The following is a 25,883-nucleotide window of genomic DNA, read 5'->3' as shown; positions in this document are numbered from 1 at the left end:
GTTCCCAGGCTAGGGGTCGAATCGGAGCTGTAGCCACCTGCCCACACCACAGCCACAGCAACGCGGGATCCGAGCCGCGTCTGCGACCTACACCACAGCTCAGGGCAACGCCGGATCCCTAACCCACTGAGTAAGGCCAGGGATCGAACCCGCAGCCCCATGGCTCCTAGTCGGGTTCATTAGCCACTGCGCCACGACGGGAACTCCTACTTATTTTTCATGTTAAACCTTGTCTCCAAACTCTGTGCTTTCTCTTTCTTTCTTTTGGCCACGCCCATGGCACACGGATGTTCCCCGGCCAGGTGTCGCGCCTGTGCCAGAGCAGTGACCCCAGCCGCTGCGGTGACAACACGAGGTCCTTAACCTGCTGCGCCACAAGGGAACCGCTGTGGTTTATTTTTCAATAACTGATAAACACATGATTCAAAATGACATTTCTTTTTACACAGGAAACGCATGTACTTCCAACTGCACTGACTGTTTCTGGCAAAACACACGGAACATGACATCCACCCCAGTGACCCCGCGGACGCTCACAGCGCTGTCAACCGTCTCCACTGAAGTGGAGCCCCCAACCACGAAAGAGCGTTGGATTTTGTCAGGTACTTTTCTCAGCATAATCGAGATGAGTCTGTGGGGTTCCCCGCCTCCTTTCATTTTTTTAATTGTGAACACCCATCTTTCTCAAATGCTTCCCGCCCCCCCCCAAAAAAAAGGAAAGAAAGCTTCCTAACTCATTCTATGAAGCTAATATTACCCTAACATTCCCCAGGTCAAGGCTTTTTGTAATTTGTAAATTATATAGTTGACAGACATAGTTGGAAAAGACCTCAACAAAAATAGCACACGTCGAAGCCAGCACATATCAAAGGCTGTACATCACGACCACGTGGGATTTATCTCAGGAAGGCAGTGATGCTGAAGCATACCAAAATCAATCAACGTAAGACACAATTAAAAACCCTCAAAAAATTAGGACACGTCCTTGTCGCACCGGCCTCAAGCTAGGGGTTCTCTACACCCACAGGGCACACGTGGGCAGAGCGGTGGTGGCCAGGGTCAGAGTGGGCTCAGGCTGCGCCCACCTAAGCAGATGTGTTCAAATCACACAACCATGGTGACACTTCGCCTTCTCCTCCCAGAATCCCTTGGCTGCCCCACCTCCAGCTGATGCCGCCAGCAGGGCACGTGGCAGTGTTTTGCCGTCAACATCTGGCCTCTTGGGGACCAGGAAACATCTACCCTTCCCCATCTCCTAAACCTAATCAAATGGTGTCTACACAGCCAGTGTGGCAAGGATGAAGCCGGCTTTTATCAAGAATCTAATTCCTCACCTTATTCTGTTAACACAGAAATGCTGAGAAACCCAAACGTGACTGGTATAAAGAGCGTGATGAGTGCGCCAGTGTGAAATCTGCGGGCGTTTCATGCACAAGATGAAGTCGGACATTTAAAATTACTTAAGATATCGGCGTTCCCGTCGTGGCGCAGTGGTTAACAAATCCGACTAGGAAGCATGAGGTTGCGGGTTCGGTCCCTGGCCTCGCTCAGTGGGTTAAGGATCCAGTGTTGCCATGAGCTGTGGTGTAGGTTGCAGACATGGCTTGGATCCTGTGTTGCTGTGGCTGTGGTGTAGACTGGCAGCTGTAGCTCCGATTCGACCCCTAGCCTGGGAACCTCCATATGACGCGGGTGCAGACCGAAAAAAAAAAAATTACTTAAGATATGGTTCCCTTAAACGTGGCTTAAGAAATATGGACACTTAAACGCCTACCTTGAAAAGAAGAGTAGATTCTGTCTGACCTAAAGGATGGGATCTGTGACCGAGACGCCGTTTCCACTCGGCTCACCGCGTCCGCCTCTGTGACAGAGATGCGGTTTTCACTCGGCTCACTGCGTCTGTAAGGCCGTCAGACAAGTAACAGAAACAACTTTCAGGGTTTTTTTATTTTTTAGGGTCACACTTGCAGCACATGAAGGTTCCCAGGCTAGGGGTCCAATGGGAGCTGTAGTCACTGGCCTAACCACAGCTCACAGCAACGCCAGATCCTTAGCCCACTGAGTGAGGCCAGGGATCGAACCCGCATCCTCATGGATACTAGTTGGGCTCGTTAGTGCTGAGCCACAATGGGAACGCCTCAGAAGTGCTGATTTAATGCTGATCCACTCTAGGCAGAGTTTCACACGGTAAGGTTCTCCCTGTTCTCTTGCCGACTGAACCTTCCTCTGAGGCTTTGGATTCGTTAATTGCATGTGCTGTTTTATGTAGTAACTGACCCGCCAGGGCAACGACTGATTGGAGTCTCCCCCCAAAATAAGCATGACGAGTACATTTTGCTTATGTGCTTCTCCCGTATTTCTGGTCCACAAAGCACGGGATTCATTTGGCTAAACGGATTCCAAAGAGTGGAAGTACATGAGCTAAGCTAACCCCAACCCTGACCCAGAGTCAACTGATTATTTCTGGCCACACCCATGGCCTTCAGAATTTCCCAGGCCAGGGATCAAACCCATACCCCTACAGTGACAATGCTGAATCCTTAACCGCTAGGCCACCAGGGAACTCCATAGAGTCAAATGACTTCTGACAATGGTGCCAAGACCATTCTCTTCAACAAACAGTGCTGGGAAAACTGGCGATTCACCTGCAGGAGAATGAGGTTGCATACTACCTCACACCACGTTTCAAAATTAACTAAAAATACGGATCAAAGGTCTAAATTTAAGAGCTAAGGCTATGACATTCTTAGAAGAAAACCTAGGGGAAAGTCTCCATGACTGTGGATTTTGCAATGCATCCGTAAAATATATACCAAAGCATCGCATAATTTTTTTAAAGAGTGAATCATGGGACGTGATTGGAGGTTTCAAATGGAGAGGCTGACCTGTTCTGACCGACCCAAGAAACACGACTGCCCTCTGGGTGCTGAGCTGAAGAGACAAGGACATTAGGTGGGGGAGGGCTGCTGTGGTCCAGGTGATGACGACGGCAGCTTTGCGTGAAGACGGCAGCCATGGAGATGCTGCCAACTGGTTACATCTGAGAAACGTCGTTGTGAGAGCACTTCGAGGTGCTACCTATGAGTCATGTGCAAGGAAAGACAGAATCCACAAGGATGCTGAGGTTGTGGAATAAATCACCAGGTAAACTAGGGGGTCATTTATGAATCAGGGACGGCAAAAACTTGAGGGACAGTGTATGTGGTGGGGCCTGGGGAGGAAGGGAATAAAAACTTATGTTTTGGAAATGTTAAGTTTCAGACACCTCTTACCTGTCTCCTCAGAGCTGGGGAGTTGGCAGCTGGATATCCTAACAAGGCAGAAGAGAGACTGCCGCTGGAGACAGAAGCCTGAAACTCACGACTGTGCAGGTCATGCCCAAAGCCCGGGGAACAGGACCCAGGACAGAACCCAGGACAGAACCCAGGCCCACGGTGAAATGAGGAAATCTGACAGAGAGCAGAAGCCCATCTCTGAGAGGAAAACAAGCAGGAATGACGTCGAGAAAGTCTGGACAAGATCGCATTTCAAGAAAGAAGTAGTAAACAAAACTCAGTGGGATGAATTCTAGCTCGTAAATAACTAAGCTACATCAGGGTTTTTCATTCGGGGCATTAGTTCCAGAAAGTAAATTTCAACCATTTAGTTACAATATATTTCTGGTTTTCAGCTCCCTAATTTCAGACTGCACCACAAAGCTACGCTCATCAAAACAGGATGGTACCGGTGGCACAGGAGCAGACACAGCTTAGAGGAAAAATAGCCCAGAAATAATCCCATGCATCTACGGTCAATTAACCTTCAACAAAGGAGGTAAGAGCACAAAACGGAGAAAAGACATGCTCTCCAGTAAGTGGTGTGGGGAGAACTGGACAGCTGCACGTAAAAAGTGAGATAATGCGAACACTTCCTCACACTATATACAAAAAGAAACTCAGAATGGATCAACACCTCAAGGAAAAGACCACAACACTCCTGGAAGAAGACAGGCAGTCCTCTCTCTCTGACTTGGTCTTAGCAATATTTTCTGAGATCTGTCTCCTCTGACAAGAGAAAGAAAAGCCAAAAAAAAAAAAAAAAAAAAAAAAAGCAATTGGAACCTAATCAAATTTAAAAGCTTTTGCACATCGAAGGAAACCATCAGCGAAACAAAAACACAACCTACTGACCGGGAGAACATATCTGCAAATGATACGACTGATAACAGGTCAACAGTCAACACTTAAGAAGGACTCATACAAATGAATATCAAAAAAAGCAAACAAAAAAGCCAAAAAAAAAATCACAACAAACCTGATTTTAAAATGGGCAGAGGACCTGAACAGGCGTTTTTCCAAAAGAGACATTGCAGATGGGCAACGGGCACATGAAAAGATGTTCACCAGCCCCAGTCATCAGGGACATGCCAGTCAAAACCCCCGAGAGATATGACCTCCCGCCGGTCAGGCTGCCTATTAACAAAGAGACAAGAAATCCACGTCGCAGAGGATGTAAAGAAAAGGAGCTTCTTGCAGGGCTGGTTGGACTGTAAGTTGGTGCAGCCACTATGGAAAACAGCCTGGGGGCTCCTAAAAAATTCAAAACAGAACCAACGTATTTTAAAGACATGAGTGCCCTTGCACATGGCAGCTGCCCACACAGATTTATTGTCGAAAGCATCTTTGAAGGAAGATGAAACTAAGACACGGACTTCAAAATAAGATACGGCTTCAGGTTAACTTCCACAGGCGGCAGGTGTGGCCAGAGAAGAGGAAAAAGAAAAAACAAAACCCAGCAAAGCAGGATATCACAGGGAGTTCTTTTTGTGGTTCAGTAGCAATGAACACGACTAGTATCCATTAGGATGTGGGTTCGATCCCTGGCCTTGATCAGTGGGTTAGGGATCCGGTGTTGCCATGAGCTGTAAGTCGCAGAGGCGGCTCGGATCTGATGTTGCTGTGGCTGTGGTGTAGGCCGGCAGCTACAGCTCCGGATTCGACCCCTAGCCTGCGAACCTCCATCTGCCACAGGTGCGGCCCTTTAAAAAAAAGACCAAAAAAAAAAAAAATGATATCACAGAGTAAAATTAGAACAGCAAAGCTCAGTGGGAGTTTACGACAAATAATAATCACACCTTAAGCCAGATTTTATTACTCAATAAGCAAAATTATTTAAATTAAGAGGGCGTCATTTTTAGAGTTCCCTGGTGGCCTAGCAGTTAAGGATCTGGTATTGTCACTGCTGTGGCTCGGGTTCGATCCCTGGCCTGGGAACTTCCACAGGCTATGAGTATGGCCCCCCCCACCAAAAAGCATCATTTTTGAAGTGAACGATACAAGGATTATACCAGGACTTGCATCTTTTCTTTTTTTTTAAAGGAATGGTTCTAACCTTACTTTTGAAGCTCCATCCAAAAATACACATATGTGACTCGACATCTGTGTACCAGAATCTGAGCCTGGAAAGCACTGGCCAGGCTGTCTCCTAACATCTGTATCTGGGACACGCAGCTGTGCGCAGTACAAGCCAACGTTCACCATGTCAGACTGCTTTTCAGACATGCCCTGAGCGCTGTGTTTCAAAGTTACTGCCCTAAACCCTTTTTCTTTTTTGAACTGAGGGCACATCAAAAACAGCACAGCTGGGCCAGCATTTTCCCTTTGTTGAGCCATGCTGCAACCTTTGTTTGTAAATACAGAACTTCTGAGCTACATTCTTTCTTTCAAGTTCCCCTGCGGGCATTGCCCTCGTTAGGAGCCCTTTCATGATTTCAGACGCAAGGGACTCCTGGCAGCAGCCCAAGGTGGCCTCCAGCCTGCTTTTTTTTTTTTTTTTTTTTTTTGGTCTTTTTGCTTTTTCTAGGGCCGCTCCCTCGGCATATGGAGGTCCCCAGGCTAGGGGTCAAATCGGAGCCGTAGCCACCCACCGGCCTATACCACAGCCACAGCAACGCCGGATCCTTAACCCACTGAGCGAGGCCAGGGATCGGACCCGCAAGCTCACGGTTCCTAGTCGGATTCGTGAACCACTGCGCCAAGATGGGAACTCCAGCCTGCTTTCTTTTAATACAGAATCAGAGAGGGTTCTAGTGTAAGCAGAACCCACCCCTGAGAAGTCAACGTTTGTATCTTTCACTCCCGCTTGGTCCAGCTCGGCAGAGTGCAGTGGATAAGCAAAGTGGCACATGAGGCTGCAGGGCGACAGGACCAGAGAAGCCCAGCTGTGCTGTGATGGCACTGACACCTCCCTGATGGCGGGGGGACGGGACGGCAGTCCCTCGGGTTATTGTGGACAGGAGACCAAGGTCTCCAAGAAGGACCTCTGAGCCCTCTCGCTCCACCTGCCACTCTGCCTCCATCAATTTCTGTTTCCCTCCCGGCTGTCAGGCCAGCGCTGCTTTATTGCTATTCTCAGCCTGCTGCCTGAAGAAAATGCAAAACATCCTTCTTGAAACTGGAGGAGGGGAAGGGTGTGGGTGTAAGTCTATCCATTCTTAAATTTAAAGCATTAGAAACGTCCTTCGCATTTATGCTTATTCTCCGACTCTTAAACACAGAGTCTTGCCTTGAGGTTATGAATAAACCTCATCCCCTATTACAAGACATTTAAAAAGATACGATCACAGCCAATATTCTCAGGTGGTTCCAATTACTCCTTTATTATCTTTTAGATTAAAGAAGGCAAGTCCAAATCTTGCAATGAAAACACTAGCGATATGGATCAAAGCCCTCACTGCACTCTGCAAAGCTTTCATCAAAAAAAGCTGTAGAGGAGTTCCCGTCGTGGCTCAGTGGTTAATGAATCTGACTAGGAGCCATGAGGTTGCGGGTTAGGTCCCCGGCCTCGCTCAGTGGGCTAAGGATCCAGCGTTGCCGTGAGCTGTGGCGTAGGTCGCAGACACGGCTCGGGTCTGATGTTGCTGTGGCTCTGGTGGAGGCTGGCAGCTGCAGCTCTGATTCGACCCCTAGCCTGGGAACCTCCGTAGGCTGAGAGTGTGGGCTTAAAAAAGCAAAAAAATAAAATAAAATAAAAAATAAAGAGTAAGCAATCATGAGCAAAAGAATTTAACCTCAAGGAATACTGTGAAAGAAATGGTAAAGCTAAACCCTTTAGGAAGAAATCTTTGGGCAAATCGGTAAAATACGGAGGGTCAGGCCTGGAGGGAGCTCTGGGCCTACAGAGCAGAGGCCCACCTGCCAAGACTCTGGAGCAGCTGTGTGGCTGCCATTCTCTCTCGAAACGTGGCAGGCAGGCTGTGCTCCTTCAGGCCCGCGTGGACGAGGTGCGAGGCAAGTCACCGCTGAGGGTAACTTTTGTCCAGACCTCCCCAAAGGCTTTTATCAAGTCCTGTTGGTGCAAGATTTGGAAACAAGGCCCTGAAACAACACGCTTCCCCCTGTCCCAGCCCCTGGAGCACCACGGCGGCGGTGTGGACTAATCCCCTGCACGATGACATCAGGTCAACGGAGACAGACACTGAGCATAAATAATATCACGTGTTCAGATCACAGTGCTCGCCTGTCGCTGGATCCACTCTGGTACCACTAGGGAGTGGTAAAGATGTCCCTTTTCTAACTTCTTTTTTTTTCCTTCCTGTCTTTTTAGGGCCGCACCCGCAGCTTACGGAGGTTCCCAGGCTAAGGGCCCGGTCAAAGCCACAGCTGCCGGCCTACACCACAGCCACAGCAACGTGGAATCCGAGCCACGTCTGTGACCTACACCACAGCCACAGCCACAGCCATGCAGAATCCAAGCCACATCTGCGACCTACAGCACAGCTCTCACAATGCTGGATCCTTAACCCACTGAGCAAGGCCAGGGATTGAACCTACAACCTCATGGTTCCTAGTCGGATTCTTGACCACTGAGCCACGAGGGGCACTGCCAACGACATTTTCTGTCTGGAATTACTGACCTGTGTGTTACAAACACTGATTCTAAAAGATCGGGCGGAGCCCCCAGGTCTCTGCCTGCTGTGTGTCGACAGGGGCTTAGTGCCCTGGCCAGCGAGGCCTTATTTTCCACGGCAAACTGCATCCACCTAAGTCCCGGGCTCCCACCACCTGTTTTAACAGAGTCCCAGGCAGCCAAGCGCCCTCCTCCGCTGAGACAGCTCCGCCCGGCGCCCTCTCCACGGCTCCACTGTCACCAGCCGGCGTGGTCACTGCGCACATGCCCACAGAGCCTACGGGGGAGCTGCGGGCCTGTCTCCACCGAAGCCCACGCAGGTATCCTGTCAGTAGGTTCTGTTTTGTTCCTAAGCTTAAAAGCCACCACATCCTTGCTCGCTCCGATTGGAATTAGGAGTCCTGTGTATTTCAACGGCCAGAAAAACAGTAACTTTAGAACGTCCCTCCTTGTCCAGCGGGGTACCCACTGCTTTGAAAACTGTCTTTCCCAATGCGTGAGCTTCTGTCCTCGTCTCCCTCCCGACGGCCTCCACTTGGTCTCCCCGCCCCCTTCCCTCATCCTCGAGCATCAGGACCCTGTGTCAGGACCCTGCATCCCGCAGACCCCGCCCTGCAGCCCAAGGCGGCCGCTGGGGCCACTCTGCACCGTGCAGAAGTGGCCAGGGAGCTGCCCAGGACATACAGACAAGGTGGGGGAGCTGAGAGGCACCGGCTCTCACCAGCGCTAGCCAGGCGCCCCGAGGGGCCAGGCTGGAGGGATAACCCGCCGCCTGTGGATGCACCGAGCCTGCCGAGGCCTGGCTGAGGGTGAGCAGCAGCCGGGAAGCGAGCCGTGAGCCGCGTTCCTGCCAGGCCTGTCGTTCCCCCAGAGCTCCGGTCACAGTGCTCACCTGTCGCTGGATCCACTCTGGAACCACTAGGAGTGGTAAAGATGTCCCTTTTCTAACTTCTTCCAATTGGCTTTGCATCCTATGCGTCAGTTCTACGTGCCAGTGTTTCTACCCAGAAAAAGGAAAATGAACCATCGTTATAACGGCACTGAACGTGTTTTCTCTCGGCAGGACAAAGGGACATTAGAGATGGACAATTAAAGAGCTTTCTGTCCTCCAAGCTGTGCCGGTCATTGGAAGCACCATCAGAAATGCAGCAACAGGAGTTACCGTCGTGGCGCAGTGGTTAACGAATCCGACTAGGAACCATGAGGTTGCGGGTTCGGTCCCTGCCCTTGCTCAGTGGGTTAAGGATCTGGCGTTGCCGTGAGCTGTGGTGTAGGTTGCAGACGCGGCTCGGATCCCGCGTTGCTGTGGCTCTGGCGTAGGCCGGCGGCTACAGCTCCGATTCACCCCTAGCCTGGGAACCTCCATATGCCGCGGGAGCGGCCCAAGAAATAGCAACAACAACAACAACAAAAAAGACAAAAGACAAAAAAAAGAAAAAAAAAAAGAAAGAAATGCAGCAACAAAACCAAAGGAGGACACGAGGTCCCTCTGCAGCCCAGCAGCAGGCCTGGGGCAAGTGTGATGGGAGGTGGGGCCGGCAAAGGAGTCAGGATGCTGTGAAGACAGGGCTGCGGGATGGATGAGGGGCTTAGGCAGGAAGGCCTCCTGGGGCCCCCGGGTGGGGAGTGACCCAAAGGACAGGACCCCAGAGGGGACCCTGACGTCCAACCCCAACATGCAGAAGCCCCCAGGAGGGAAGAAAATTCTGTAGGAATATGTTCCCAGGAGGCTGAAGGTCACGGTTGCTGAGACCTGATCAATTACTTAACTTCTGCGGGATTTTTTTTTTTTTTTTTTTTTTTTTTTTTGTCTTTTTTTCAGGGCCGCCCTCCCAGCATATGCAGGATCCCAAGTTAGGGGTCAAATCGAAGCTGCAGCTGCCAGCCTACACCACAGCCACAGCAACGCCAAGTCCTTAACCCACTGAGCGAGGCCAGGGATCGAACCTGCGTCTTCGTGGAGGCTAGTCAGATTCGTTTCTGCTGAGCCACGATGGAAGCTCTGTTTCTGTTCTTCTTAATCTTGCTTCCAGATTATCTGGGCTAGAGCTCCATCCCCGCCAGGCCCTTGCAGGCCCAGTATGATCATGCTTGTCTTCAAGGGCAAAAGAAAGAAGAAAGGACAGAGACAGCAGGTGTCACAGGAGAGGGCTGGCAATGCAGGGAGGTGACCCTCCGTCACCCCGCCCCCCAGGTCCCCGAGGGGCTGGCTGAAGGTGGGCGCCACCGGTGCTGTTCAGAGAGCGTCTGTTACACCCACAGCAAACGCGTTACTCTAGACGCGTCTTTGGCACTTGGTGGATTTTAACCGTTTGGTACTTGTATTACGATAAACACCCTCATTAACCCGAAAAAATCATGAGCCGGAAAATGGCCACAGAATGTCTATAGCATTTCTTGGCACATACGATAAAGAAAAAGAATTTTTTTTTCTTCCTGTTTTCAAGGATGCTTTCCTTCTTTGTTATTATCCTGCAGTCCCATAAGGTCTGGCTGTGTTTATTTGACGGACGAAACACTGAAGCTTTGAAACTTCCACACCAAGACACAGAAGAGACATCATAAAAGCCAAACACGGGATGACGGCCTCGAACATCTGGGCTGAAGGCTGCACGGGCTCAAAAAAGAGTTTTGCTTCAACCGGGACTCACAGACAGGGCTGCCATCTGGGACTGGGAACAGAGATGCCGCCCTTGGGCCTCTGCCCTCCCTGCTCCCCCACCCCCACCCCCCGCGCCGGACTCTGCTTAACCCCTTGGGGGCCAGGCTCCGCTTGTGGCCCTGGGCCCCGTGTCTCCGTGAAAGCACACGCGTGTTCACCACACCGCATCCTCGGAGCAGACAGCGTCCCGCTCGGCACGCTTTCACTGCAAGACTCCATCCCGTGACCCGCAGGTACCTTATTATTAGTTATAATACTTCTTTTCTTTCTCTCTCTCTCTTTTTTTTTTAGGGCCGCACTCATGGCATATGGAGGTTCCCAGGCTAGGGGCTGAATCGGAGCTACAGCTGCTGGTCTACACCACAGCCACAGCAACGCAGGGTCCTGACCCCACTAAGCGAGGCCAGGGATTGAACCCACAAACACATGGATCCCAGTTGGGCTCACTTCCCCTGCAGCACAACGGAACTCCCTAAAGGGGATCAACCTTATTCAGCTCAGTGCTGTGTTTCAACAAGTAACCTTCTGTGAAATTATTCTCAGATGATGAAACTCAAATTATTTCTGCCCATGAATTTCCTACTCAGAAAATGAAAGTGCGTCTGTCTCTGCCCACTGTAACAGATCTGGGTCTAGACGGCAGAGAAAATCTGGATTTAGATTGTTTTTCTTGCATCTCATTCCAGCGGAACTGACCTTGCATTAACAGCTAGTTATTTAGAATCTTACAGGTGACCGAACTTACGGTAAAGACGACGACTCTTGGGAGTTCCTACTGTGGTGCAGCAGAAACTAATCTGATGAGCATCCATGACAACGCAGGTTCGATCCCTGGCCTCGCTCAGTGGGTTAAGGATCCCGCGTTGCTGTGGCTGTGGTGCAGGCCGGCAGCTGTAGCTCCATTTTGACCCCTAGCCTGGGAGCCTCCATATGCCTCAGGTGCAGCCCTAAAAAGACGAAAAACTAAAAATAAAAAATAAAGAAGACACCTGTGCGTCAGGGTCAGCAAGAGCATGTCTTTCTCGAGTTTTGGAACCGGAGGCAGATTCAGGAGTTCAACCGAGGCTTATTTCCTCCTCGGAAATGATTAGAATTGTCACTGGGAACAGGAAAAACAGGGGCACAGACACGTTAACGAACTCGCCTGAAAGTCAGGGGTCAGGACCAGGGCTCGGAAGCGAACTCCCTTCCTCGCGAAGCTCGAGGGAGCTAATCCATGAACAGCAGCGAGGAGATGTGGGTTGGCCTGAGTCCTGCGAGGTGCCAGTGAGACGGTCATGTGACTGCGCGCTCGGGGCAGCGAGTGTTAGAAGGGAGACCGCCCCGTCCTGTTTTTCAGATCCTTCTGTGTGTCCCCAGGGCCTAAGCTAATCAGAGCGGTTAGGGTGCAGTAAAACCTTAGGTGATGTAAAATCCTTAGGTTGACTGCTTCCCAATCTGTGTTTTGCCCAAGTCTAGAAACAGATCGACCAGAGGCTATTCTTCTGGAATCTTCTTTGACATCCCGGAGCAAGCCCAATAGAGCAAATATTAGTATATCATCAGCATAACGAATAATTAAATCAGTCGCCCAATAGAGCAAATATTAGTATATCATCAGCATAACTAGTAACTACATCAGTCAAATGCGCTGCAGTTAAACTCACTAATGAATGAACTCTTGGGAAAAGGCTGCTGAGCCTATTCCTCCACCTGCATCCTTTGACCGCCGCAGCTAAAACCGCTGGGTTGTACGAGCCCCCTGCTCCTCCCCTTGCTTCCCTGAAGTCTGTTCTCACCAGCACGGAAGATCTTCCAGGGATTGAGCCTGCGCCACAACAGTGACAAGGCCCAGTCCTTAACTGCTAGGCCGCCAGGGAACTCCCAGAAGGATTTTCTTAAAGCATTAAGTCCGATCCCGTCACTCCTGTAGCTAACATCGCCCACCTCCCTCAGAATAAAGACTGGGTCTTCACCGCCAGGCCCTCCCTGGTCTACACCACCTCCCAAGGCCCCGCACGCACTCACTGGGCTCCCACCTCTGCCCCAGGCTCTGCCCAGGCTTGTGCCCTGCTCCCTTCCTCCCGGTCCTAGGGTCCCTGGTTTAAGCCTTCCCTGACCAACTGATTTTTTTTTTTTTTAAATGACCCATCCACAGGCAGGTCTTCATCTTTTTTTTTGGCCACCCCTTGGCGAATGAAGTTCCCGGGCCAGGGATCAGATCTCCAAGGCGCATTGCTATAGCTAGGCCGAGGCTGGGGCGATGCCAGATTCTTTAACCCACTGGGCTGGGCTGAGAATCAAAGCTGTGTCCTGGTGTTGCAGAGACCCCGCCGATCCTGCAGCACCACAGTGGGAACTCCTCTGACCCTCCTTCCATCAACCCCCCCCAGCCCCCGCCTCATTAGAATGTCAACTCCCCGCAGACTGGAAGTTTAGTCTGTTTTTTGCTTTTGTCTTTGTCTTTTTGCCTTGTCTAGGGCCGCTCCCTGGGCACATGGAGGTTCCCAGGCTAGGGGTCGAATCGGAGCTGTAGCCGCCGGCCTACACCAGAGCCACAGCAACGCGGGATCCAAGCCGCATCTTCGACCTACACCACAGCTCATGGGAACGCCGGATCCTTAACCCACTGAGCGAGGCCAGAGATCAAACGCGAAACCTCATGGTTCCTAGTCGGATTCGTGAACCAGTGCGCCACGACGGGAACTCCAAGTTTAGTCTGTTTTTCACTGCGGGTCCCCGGTGCCCACATGTCTGCACAGAGGAGGGTTCAGTGTCTTGTCTCTGAACGGGAGGACAGACCGGTCTGCGGGTCAGTGACAGCCCCGCAGTGGCTCATGGCCTTTGACGTTCAGACCAGCCCTAGGCCCTCACACAGGAGGCTTCCTAGTTCAACAGCCTCACACAGAAAAAGTCATTTTTTCTCCTTTTAAAGAAAAGCACGTGCTCCTCTGCCCGCTGGAAACCTTTCCAGGAATGACTGCTTCCCGAGGACGCTTTTTAAGTTCGATACGGAAGACTGTGCAGAAAACCACTTCAAGACAAAATCCATCATTTCCCCTCATCACCCTTTAGTCCTGGAAAGTGGAAGGTGGACTGAACACAGTCGTACATTGTTTTAAATGCAGGGGAATGAAAGGATGGCCAAAGCCTCTCTTCAAGGCGGTGGGAGGTATGACAGGGAGAATCCTCTGGGAAGAGGACAGAGTAGTCTGGCTTCCCCGGGAGGTGATGCCGCAGGTGATAGCGTTGCACTAAGTTAAAAATCACTTTGCAACCGTTACATGCAAAGGAAGCACCTCCTCCCTTTCCTTGTAAGTGCGGAAGTATTAGGAAACGATGCGGAGTTTTCATCCTGGCTCAGTGGAAACCGATCGGATCAGCATCCATGAGCTTACGGGTTCGATCCCTGGCCTTGCTCAGCGGGTTAAGGATCCGGCGTTGTCAGGAGCTGTGGTGTAGGCTGCAGACGCGGCTCGGATCTGGCGTTGCTGTGGCTGTGGTGCAGGCCGGCAGCTGTAGCTCCGATTCGACCCCTAGCCTGGGAAGCTCCATATGCCGCGGGGGCGGCCCTATAAAAAGAAAAATAAAGATCTTTCTTGAATATGTATTTAAGAAGATGGCCACTGGATTCATAATTGTGGCCAAAACTCTCAAGAATGCTTAAAACAATTCCTCTGAGGTGGTCAAAATAAGCGACACCATTAAAATATTGTTTTAAACACCAGAGGGGGGATGCTATCTCAAAAAATTAATTCCTATTTGATAACTGACTTTACATTTCCAATTTGTCCTTTTTCTACCTCCTCCACCCTTGCAGTTTATTCTACGCTGCATTGTCAAGCAGGATGACTCAACTACATTTCATGTATAGTTTCAATATTTGTCTTAATCTTAATTTAATTTTTATTTTTTGGCGACCTGAGCCGCAGCAGTGACCATGCTGGACCCTTAACCCACTGAGCCACCAGGGACGCCTTCCCTTAATTTTGAAATTAAACTCTCTCACTCCCAGGCCTTCTGAGCTGGCCCGGGTTCGAGTCCTGCCTCTCTTCCCCTCCGGTGCTTCCTGGCTGTGAGGTGAGGACACGGAGGACCCACAGGGCAGGCTGAGAGGCACAGGTGGAGGTCTGGGACCCTTCAGAACTAGAGACCTGTTTGCAATTTAAATTCCCCCCAAGCTTCTCTTTTTTATCCTCCAAATGCTGTTCCCGGCCGGGCAATCACCCGCATTGAAACACAAAAGGACCCCTCCCCAGGGGCCCCGGGCGGGTCCATCCCCCACCACGTCCCGGAACGAGGGCTCAGCCCCGGGAGAGGGAGAGGGAGGCCTGGCTGAGCTCTGACTCAGTTTGCACTTCCAGGTCTGGCAGAAACCAGGAGACTGCTCTCCTCCGCCCTCATTTGTTTTAAGGCTCTAAGGGGCACGCACGCAAATCATTGTTCCCTGTGTCACTATCCACAACTTAATGACACAGGCCTGCTGGATGTTGTATTTTTTAAATAAACTGTACTTCATGGAGTTCCCTGTCGTGGTGCAATGGTTAACGAATCTGACTAGGAACCATGAGGTTGCGGGTTCGGTCCCTGCCCTTGCTCAGTGGGTGAAGGATCCGGCGTTGCCGTGAGCTGTGGTGGCTCGGATCCTTCGTTGCTGTGGCTGTGGTGTAGCAGCCATATGCCACGAGAGCAGCCCAAGAAATAGCAAAAAAAAAAAAAAAAAAAAAAGACAATAAATAAATAAACTGTACTTCATCTAACATTCCTTGAATTTGCTGATGGCCTCTAACAAACCACAACCTGTTTCTTCCTGAGTAAATGTTTAAACCAGCTCACTGACTTTACCTGTCTAAGAGAGCCTGAAGATAAAGGCTGAGGAGTTGGATTTACTGCCCACAGGGTAATAATCGGCCGCTCTCGGAGGGCTTTGGTCCGGAGGGCGGGACCAAAGCCCGCTGGGCTCCCGGACCAGGACCCGGCCTCCCGGACAGCAGTGGGCGGACCAGCCCCCGAGGCTCCTCCACGGCCTCGGGCCTCAGCCCCAGCGACCGCCTCTCCACTGCCCTCTCCCTTTGGGACGGAGTGAACGGCTTCCAAATATGTGGCCCTTTTATTGGGGCAGGAAAAAAAAATGCATGATGGACACATGCATCAAATCACATTTTTCTCGGAAGCATTTGTGAGTTTTGTAACTTGGCTCAACCTAGGGCTCCAGAAAGAGAAATATTTGAAAGAGGTAAAGTCATCATTCAAAGCGGCGGCACCTACCACCGAGAGAGGCCGAGGCGGGCAAGCTGCCCAGGCGTCGCCCCATCCTGGGCAAAGGGAGAGGCGGCCGCACACCGTTAGAAAACAGTTGTTTACCTGTCAGCAAACCCGCTGACAAAAGGACGGACCGCTCTCGAGGGAAATCATTTCGAATAAATCACGGCGGCGTTCAGCTTTCTAAAAACAGTCTTCGGCGCTGACTCCGGGTGACGCGAGCGGACCCCGAGGGTCAGCCTTTGGGGTGGGGTAGGTGCAGCTGCGCGAAGGGGCACAAGAGCGCAGGGTGCTTCACGGGGCTGGCGTGTCCTGAGCCTTCCCCGCCAGATACAGGCTGTCCTGTCACTGCCGGCTGTGCCCACCTCCTCCCGGGGCAGGCGGCAGCCCCCTCCTGCCCCTGTCGTGCTGGCCGGGCTGGCAGAGCGGTGTCCACGGTGAAACAGCGTGGACCCCACGGGGGCTCGGGGCAACCGGTGGGCAGAGCATCTGTGCTGGGACCCGGCAGGCAGGGAGCCCCGATGGCCTTGTGTCCCCTCAGCTTCCCCATCAGCCCCCTCCCAGCACGGCTGCATCAGATCAGAAGAGTAAGGCAATGCCCAGCCCTGAGAACAGGAAAGGGACGGAAAGCAGGGAACGGCGGAAAGCAGCAGGAGGAGAAAATGCTTCCGTGGACTAAGCGAGACAGCAGGGACGAGCAGGGGGCTCTGGCGGCTTCCAGAAGCCCCTGCCGCGCCCTTTGACCTCACTGTCCTCCTGTTTACCCTGGAGGGTCTGCCGGAGAAGCTGCCTGTCTCCACTGCTTAGGAGGCCCAGGGGCGCCGTCTGTCCTGAACCGGTCCCAAAGCCGGGCTCGACCGGCACAACCCAGGCCAGCGGTCCCCTGTCCCACACTCAGAGTCGCGGCCTGAGGACCACAGGCTCCCGGAAGGCCCTCTGTAACCTGAACCCCTCCCTGGCTGTCTGGGCGGCTTTGTGGGCGCAGCCTGCAGAGGATCCAGGAAGTGCTCCGGCGAGACAGGCCACTCAGTGTCAGGAAACCATCCCAAGAACTCTGCTGCGGGAACCGGGACACACGCGGATGCGACACAGTCACGGGACGTCTCCAGAGCAAACGGGTCTGCTCTAAACCTGGCCGACGACGAGTGTGTGCATCTCTCATCCCATTCTGCGGCCTCCACGCCGCCCAGACCTGGCAGGTGTGTTAGCGCCCAGGATGAAGGGCTCTGGGTGCCAGAGGATGGCGGGAATCGGCTTCTGCAGCGCAGGGGTCCAGCTACACACGCGGGTGGCACCTGAAGTCACCACTACTTCACCACCGTGGCCTAAAAACCCATACGGGTGCTGCTTTCGAAACTCCCCGCTCATTTCCTTTTAAATGCGTTTTCTTTAAAAAGAGCTGGTTGCCAGGCACCCTTCCTTGAAAACAATTTAGCATTGAGGTCAAGAGACAAAAATGCCCGCACCTCTGGACACATACCCCCCGCCGCCACCGCAGGCATCAACCCACCTGCACACAGGTGGAAGAGAAGGGAACAGAGCCACGCGTGTGTCACAGGCAGCCCCCCAAACACCTGAAGTCCAAACCCCACGTGGCACCTTACCAGACACCAGCGTTAAACGCATGCTGAGGACGGTATGCGAAAAAAACATGCATCTCAAGTGGAAAAAGTCACATAATCACCCCTCCTTTTAAAGAAACCATTAGGAGAGACCGAAAAAAGACCGCAAAGACAACTGTCAGAATGCTGTGACTTCTCTGGTGGCTTTAACGCTGGGAGTGTTCTCTTTTCAATGGCCTCCCCTCTTTTCTACTCAACTTTAAAAAGTATCTTTAATGAGCAAATAATTCTTTTAAAAGTTTATTTTGCAACTACTTTTACTTGCTGTTTACAAGATAGCTACATTTTTTTGGGGGGGGCAGAATCTTTAAAAATGTATGACTTTTTGGCGCAGAGACCCGGCTGTTTTCTGAGTACCAAGTCACCGAAATTCCTAAATGGCTGCAGGTCAGCACAGCTCCAGGCTCCCCTCCCCGCACACCCCACAGGGCGACTTCCCTGATGGCTTATCTCTTGGGAATCACGTGGCTTGTTTTACAAAGCCCCCAAGAACAGAGCAAACATCTAGATTAAACACCCTTCAATAAAACCTGCTTTGAATTGTTTCAAAACCATTTGTTCCAACCACAGTATTTGTTCCAAATTAAGCAAACATGGCTAAAAGAAATCAGACCAAATCTGCATTTCTTATCAGGCCCAGGGCAGGAGAGACTTCTAAAATTTCTTGCGTGTTTTCCTCTATTTCTCTTTATGCTCCCAAAGGCGCCACCTCCTAAGACGGTGAAGCTGCGGGGAGAAGCAAAGCCTGAGGCAGGGGTTTCTGCATAAAGGGTGCCTTTTCTGTGTCCACAGCATGTCAACCAGCCACGGTCACAAATTAACGCTGCAGGTGAACCAAGAGGACCTTCACACATCCGTCGTTACTTTAGGGGACAGGAGCTTAAGATCGTGCTGGTGAGGCCTTGGGTCATGGGCCCGAGAGGAAAGCCCAGAGCTGAGCGGAGTCTCTTCAGCCCCGTGTCCTGGCCATCTGCGTAATCAGCCTCAAAAATCCACGGCAGCCCCTTGGCAGGTAACCTTCCTTGCCCAGCTGCCAGTTCAGGTGGAGGGCCAGCAAGGCAACATCCAAGCCGGCCTCATCTGAGCTCCCCCGCTCCACCGCAAAGGGCACACCTGGGTGGGCAGGGCCGCAGGGCAGGTACAGTCACCCGTTGGAAGAAGGCAGGCACGCTCTGGACGAGACTGGGCTCAGTTCTAACACCTGCCAGCGGGGGCACAATGATGCCCATCTTCCAGAGATGAAGCGGAGGTTCGAGGTGGGGGCCCTGCCTGAGGGGACACCCTCTGGACACAGCGGGGCCTGCAGCAGGTCCCATGCTGTGTCCTGCTCTGCCACTGAGGCCACCAAGGTTCTGGGGGCTCCCAAAGGCTGGGTGGGGGGATGGATACTCCCTGTTAGCTTTGTAATCAGTTTATAAGGAATGCGGGCACGCCCGACAGAGCGGGGAACTCATTCAGACCTTCTTACTAGGAAGCTAAGCTGCCGAGAAGGGATCTGCTTGCTACCTGGTGGCCGAGGCTGCCTCCTCCCTCGTGCCCTTTCGGGGTGGGGGTGGGGGCTCGAACATGCAGGGCTGTTCTCTGAACCACTGCCTCTGCTGGACACCGCGCCCCCGGGCCGTACTCGTCCCTTCTCTGGGCAGCAGCTCCTCCCAAATGCTAGATGAGAGCTGGGCACGTGGAAGGAACCAGGGAGGGGCCGGCAGCTTGGAGCCCTGGCCACCCCAGAACCTGACGCTGGGTAGCGACAGTCTCCCACTCACAGCAGCCTTGGGCGGGGCGGGGGTGCCCCGTCTCACAGAGATGAAACCCAGACCCCAGAGCACTGCCACCCACCAAAGTCACACTGGCCAAGACAAAGAGGGACCTGGTGACCCTTGGGAGAGCTGACAGACACGGGTTGGGGGGAGGTTTCGATTTGTGTTTTCTGCGCAGTTTGCTTGTAATCTCACAAAGCAAATCTTTATAAATATGAGAAAATGTATTTACATTCACTGAAAACGCTTCTGGTGTTACTAATGCAGTCACCCTTTTTTGTTTGTTTTTTTTTGCCTTTTCTAGGGCCACTCCTGTGGCATATGGAGATTCCCAGGCTAGGGGTCTAACCGGAGCTGTAGCTGCCAGCCTACACCACAGCCACAGCAACGCAGGATCCAAGCCACATCTGCGACCTACACCACAGCTCAGGGCAACACCGGATCCTTAACCCACTGAGCAAGGCCAGAGATGGAACCCGCAACGTCATGGTTCCTAGTCGGGTTGTTAACCACTGAGCCACGACAGGAACTCCCCTTTTTAAAGACCTGTTTGCCACCTGCTATAAGCCGCACATTCCGGGTACGGTCTCCGTGTGTGCGGGGGCGGGGGCAGCTTCAGAGGCCCCAGAGGCACCCCTGCAGCGGAAGCCCCTGGAGACATCACGGGAGACGGCCACGCGGCCTCGCCACGACCATGGAGGTCGGCGGGACCCTCGGGGCTCCGGGACCCCCCTGTTTTCTCTGATCACCTTGGGCCGCTGTCTGGGGGAAGAACCTCGGACCCGGTCCAGGCCAAGCTCCACGTTCCCGGGCCCTGCTCACCTGGCAGAGCCTCGGCTCGTGTGTCACGCACCTGGACCCACGAACGGAGCCCCCTTGCCGGCCCCTGGACACGAGAAGCCGTGCTGCCCCGCACCCCTGCCCCGCCCTGGTTGTGCAGGGAGCCCGCCCGCCCTCCCGCCAGAGGCCAACCCTCCTCTGGATCTTCCAACAAACCCCGCTCGAGGTCACTTTTGTTCTCCTATACAGAATGTCAGGCTCTCTCAACCGGGTCCTGCCCTCCCACCTGCCAACGAGCCGACGCGTCTCTCAGGTCCAAACACAATGAACCAAGACCCCCGCCCTGGCCGCACGTGCCACCATGTGTCACCTTCGAGGCTGAGTCTGGACCCGGCGGTCTCCTGGCTCCGCTTCTCCCCTCGCACGATTTACCGGGCCACTGTCAGCTGGCTTCCGTCTCCACCGCCCACCACAAGGCCGCCCTCCAGGGGGCCACGTCCAAGGGCACGTCTGGAGTCGGCACCCACCGCTGCTCCCTCCTTCTCCAGCTCAGCCTCCGCAGGTCGACTCCTTAGACCACGCTCAGAAGTCACCGTGGGGACAGCCCTCCCTCCGGCTCCCGCATCGTCAGCCATCAAGTGGATCCTCCTGGTGGGTCCAGGTGCGCAGCGTCTGAGTGACCTGCTGGCTCCCCATGGCACCAGGAGCGCCATGGAGGGAGAGACTGGGTCCTTTTGGCCCCCCAAGTGCTGAGCACCCACTGGGCACCCTGACTGTTCAGCAGGTGGGTGGAAAGGCTGTGCCTCCCAGGACGGTGGCGTTTACCTGGACCCATCAGCCCCCTTCCGGAGGCTGAACAGGGAAGGGCACACCCCTACAGCCCAGGAGCGTTGGGCAAAACAGGGAGATTGAGTCTGGCAGGCCCGGCAGGCAGCTGCAGGGAGCCTCCAGGGCCCCCAGACCCCAGGGTTGTGCCGGGTCCTGAACAAGGGCTGCTCCTGGCTCTAGGGAGCCCCAGCCTCTCACTGCCTCGTGTATCCCCCAAACCCCGGCACTCAAGGGAGCTTGGGTGGTGCCTCCGTCTTCCAGCTTTGAGTCTAAATAACACCGCAACTCCTCAAGGAAAAATCACGGAAGAAGCAGTGCTTCGTGGAAGAGTGGAACAGCCCAAAGCACAAGAAATGAAAACATGAGACGCCTTATGAAATTCCCCCCAAAGACCTCAAGATCTCTTTGGAGATTAGCTGCATTCTGGACTTATTCCCAAGCACTGTGCCAAAGGCAGCAAACCGTCCTTTACAGAGATAAGGACACCAGGCTGTTGCTTTAGAATTCTGACTCCGAAATCTAACTTCCCTTCTTCGCTTTCTAAAAAGTCTCACACATGGGGCAACATATCTATACATATAAATTAAACTGGCCAATTTTCTTTTCAAATTATAACTTACTCAGGGCCTTACAAGACATTAAAACTTCGGAGTTCCTGTCGTGGCTCAGTGGTAATCGAATCCAACTAGGAACCATGAGGTTGTGGGTTCGATCCCTGGCCTTCCTCAGTGGGTTAAGGATCTGGCATTGCCGTGAGCTGTGGTATGGGTTGCAGATGTGGCTCGGATCCCGCAATGCTGTGGCTCTGGCGTAGGCCAGTGGCTACAGCTCCGATTAGACCCCTAGCCTGGGAACCTGCACATGCCACAGGAGCAGCCCTAGAAATGGCAAAAAAAGACATTAAAAGTTCAATGTGAAATCTATGTTTAAAGGCTAATTTATGACATCCCAGCTCAGCCAGCTCCCCAAAGGCAAAAAATTCCAATGCCTCAGACTTATGGCTAGATTACATTAAATTTAAACCCAATAAATTAAAGGGGAAAAAAAACCCTCTAGTACTTTCCAAGTCTAAACGGAGCAGTATCAGTTTCTTCACCAAGTCTTTTTATGGCAGTTTGGGATGAAGCGTATCATCTTTGCTGGTGGAACAAAACCGTGGCTGAGCTGACTGACGGGCAGGACCAGGCTGCTGCCACGTCTTCACTGGCAAGAGGACATGACATGTCCTTTTAGCGGCTGTGGAGCAAAAAAGAGGCTCTTTCCGTTTCTCCTCGGGGTAGAGTCTTAGAGCCGTTGTGAAATGGCAAACATTAACGCCAACAATGCAAGAAAAAGTCGTAGTGGGTGGGTGATGCCAGCCGACAGAGGACAGACTGGAAGCTGGGTCTTCACGGAGACAGTAGGGCGGGGGAGAGAACAGAGCACCTGCAGTTCGACCTGGGCTTGAATTCGGCCTCTGCCGAAGCCCAGCCAACAACGGGAAGTCATTAGCCTCTCTGGCTCTGCTGTCCTCACTGACACGTGTGTGCTGACGACGAGCACTGAGAAAATGAAGTACAACCAACCTCGACCGATACCTGACAGGCATTCCATGCTGCATTTGTTTGTTTCTTTGTTTTTGTCTTTTTAGAGCTGCACCCGCGGCATATGGACGTTCCCAGGCTACGGGGTGAATCGGAGCTACAGCTGCCGGTCTACACCACAGCCACAGCAATGCGGCATCCAAGCGGTGTCTTTGACCTACACCACAGCTCACGGCAACGCCAGATCCTTAACCCACTGAGCGAGGCCAGGGATCGAACCGAGTCCTCATGGATACGAGTCAGGTTCGTTAATTGTGGAGACAGGACGGGAACTCCCAATACTGCATTTGTCAACTGCAATGAATTCCCTGGCAAACATTTTCCCTAAAGACGAGGGTCAAGGCACAACTTTACAAGAGTCGGAAAGAGTCTCCAAGTTTTTTGTCTTGCCATCATTTTGAATATAGAGAGTAACGCATTTTGGCAAAAGATAAACTCTGGACTGCAAAGTTCCACGGCATTCTTGGAAACAAAGTACCATGTGATCTTATCAAATAATGCAGTAACTTTCAATTAATTTGGGGAGGGTCTGTCACAAAAAGAGGCAAGAGGTCAGAGGCCATGCATTGAAAATGATATCGAAGCAACCCCTAGACATCTGGGTCCCCCAGGGTCCCCCAAAGGCAAGAATAACACCTGTAGGGACAGTGCCCCACCTCCCAGGTCGCTCCTGGGCCTCGCTGTTGCCGCAGCTCAGGAAAACCCGGAGCCCGGCTGGGGGCGAGGGTGCACCTGCAGATGCCTCTGTGGCTTTTCATGGGCCAGACTTCTTTTTAGGACTAAGAGGCATGAGGAGCCGCTCTGTCCTATTCAAAATCAGTGCTGGTTGATAACTTACAACAAATACCTCTTATATCGGAAGGGTGAAAATACGGCCCAAAGTTTAACTACTGTTAATACAAAGAGGAAAAGGCACGATTTTCTGTTTACCAACACACAACAGGGTTGCTCGCTATCTGCTAAATGAGAAAAACGAAGGAGAGAATGAAGTGAACAAGGATTCCATTTAAGGAAGCGCTAATCGGGCAGGTGATTCCCCGAGAGGGATGTTTCTGGAAAGGCAGAGGCGCCGCCCCAGGACAGTATCTGGGGACCAGGACGCGGAACAGAGGGCCAAGGGGCCAGGGCACAAAGCCGTGGTGCATGAGGACCGGGACCCCCTAGTTAACTGGCGTTGGCCGCGCTAAAATCCGGAGGGAAAGTTTGCATGGAACACACAGCGAAACGTCTGTCGTTCCCTTTGAGATTCGAATCAAAGGACGCGGTTTGCTGACGGAGGAGCACAGTGAAAGGGCTTTGTGTCCTGCTGGACAACCGATAAAAGAGGGCACGCGAGAAGCCCCGGGGCTCAGGGGGATCTCGTTTCATTTGCCGGCCACAGGAAGGTTCCGAGAAGGCCTGGAGCCCAGCGGGCCTGAGGGCATCACTCACAGAGCGGCTCGTAAGGGGGCGGCGGGTCTCCGCAGGGCACGCACTCCAGGTCCTGAAATCCCACGAGCTTCGTCTTCCTGTAAAACCTGGAAGGGAGCGGAAAATACTCCTCGTTAGCTTGCTCAGCTCAGCCCACGGCTGCAGCAAAGAGCTTTAGGTCCGAGGGGAAGGGCGTCTCCACGACCGAGTCGGCCGTTGAAAGAAAGCTGCTCAAAGGCGAGACTGTGAGCGGATCCGGGACCCGAGCGGTCCTCTGAGCACTGGAGAGTCGCTGGCCCAGCAACCCGACTTCGCAGACCCTACTCGGGCCCCCTTGTGGAGTGAGTGGGGTGCTTGCGGAGAGTAGGACGTCTGGACGTTTCTGTTGTCACTGAAATGACAAAACGCCTCAGGAAGTGCTCCTTTTGTTTCTGTTTTTCCCTTCTGACAGTTCAGTTGCATCTGCAGCACATGGAGGTTCCCAGGCTAAGGGCTGAATCGGAGCTGCAGCTGCCAGCCTACACCACAGCCACGGCAACCCCAGATCCTTAACCCACTGAGCAAGGCCAGGGATCAAACCTGCATCCTCACAGACACAACCTTAGGTCCTTAACCCACTGAGCCATGACGGGAACTCCTGAAGTGCTCAGTTTTAACCTTTGAAATTCAAAGGCCAAACATGCCAAGCAGACTATAAAAACACTGGGAAAATGTAGGCAGATATTTATAGTCTTGATATGGGGCATCTTTGTAGGTATGACAAGAAACCCGGGAGCCAGGATGGAGGAGAGGAACAGTGCTCAACACAACACACACACACACACACACACACACACACACACACACACAAAGACTAGAGACATCTGAGGAGCAGAAACAAATAAAGCATCATCAACATAGTTAATGGGCAAAGGAAAAGTGGGCAACAGTTCTAATCAGAGTGTTGTTTCAGACTTAGGCCTGTAACACACAACTTAAGAATCGCTTTGGTGAAAGCACACACAGCAAGTGAAAAACAGGCCAAGGACATTCATTTCCCTCAAAAGAACACTTCATAATTTTAAAATTCCTAATTAAAACTAAAAAGATGCGGAGGAGTTCCTGTCCTGGCTCAATGGAAATGAATCAGACTAGTATCCATGAGGTTGCAGGTTCGATCCCTGGCACCGCTCAGTGGGTTAAGGATCCAGCACTGCCATGAGCTGTGGTGTAGGTCACAGAGGAGGCTCGGATCCGGCGTTGCTGTGGCTGTGGTGTAGGCCGGCGGCTGCAGCTCTGATTCGACCCCTAGCCGGGGAACCTCCATGTGCCGTGGGTGTGGCCCTAAAAAGACAGGAAAAAAAAAAAAGGTGCAATTAAGAATTCTAAAAAATGTTAACATTAAAGGGTTTAATCTCATTAATAACAAGCCAGTTCAAACTGCAGGGAAAATGTACCATTTTCACTTAGAAAACTGGGAAAGTGTTGACGTGAGCCTAGGCAAGTAGTCACGTGTTTGTTGCCGGTGGGAATATAAATTGTCATTTCAGGAGGGTATTTAGCAATAGGCCATCGGAACTCAACAGAATTGTTTACATCCTACCCAGTAACTTCATTTTCTGACAAGTATCCTCGAGAAATAATTGAGTGGGAGAAGTTGTATGTAAAGATGCAATTATGCTGTTCATAATTTAATAAATAGTTAAATGCATGTCCAGCATTTTGCTATTCGGTGCAGAAAACGCAACAAAGTTAACCTGCCCCAGGGCAACAGTATATAAAACATTCAACCAATTTTCCCCTTTCACGTGACTGTGAAAATCTGTCCAACTGATTGTAACATGATTACTTCCCACCAGAACTTAATTAAAAATATTTATTTTGGAATTTATAGTCAAGGAACAAGCCGGAGGATTCACAATGTTTGATATCAAAACATATTATAAACGTCAACTATTAAGACAGTGTGATCCGGGCACAAAGCCAGACATACAGACCAATGGAACAAAACAGCCCAGAAATGAACCCTCATACGTACTGTCCAATGATTTTCAACAAGTTGCCAAAACCATTTAATGGACATGAGAAAGTCTTTTTGCTTTTATTTTTTATTTTTTTTGTCTTTTTGCCTCTT

The 25,883-nt window shown here is 52.0% G+C and overlaps 1 protein-coding gene across 6 annotated transcripts in view; it reads right to left on the bottom strand.

Moving 5' to 3' along the window:
- Positions 1–25,883, bottom strand: part of TNFRSF19 (TNF receptor superfamily member 19) — a 171,432-nt gene that overhangs the window by 21,455 nt on the left and 124,094 nt on the right. For all 6 annotated transcript variants that reach the window (XM_021065470.1, XM_005668283.3, XM_021065467.1 and 3 more), the window contains exon 5: positions 23,792–23,877. In XM_021065470.1, the coding sequence (XP_020921129.1) occupies positions 23,792–23,877 (86 nt within the window). The remainder of the gene's footprint in view (positions 1–23,791; positions 23,878–25,883) is intronic.

Source organism: Sus scrofa, chromosome 11 (genome assembly GCF_000003025.6).
Source record: "Sus scrofa isolate TJ Tabasco breed Duroc chromosome 11, Sscrofa11.1, whole genome shotgun sequence".
Taxonomy (NCBI): domain Eukaryota; kingdom Metazoa; phylum Chordata; class Mammalia; order Artiodactyla; family Suidae; genus Sus; species Sus scrofa.
The sequence above is the reverse complement of the archived record's forward strand: the minus strand, read 5'-3'. Positions and strand labels throughout refer to the sequence as shown.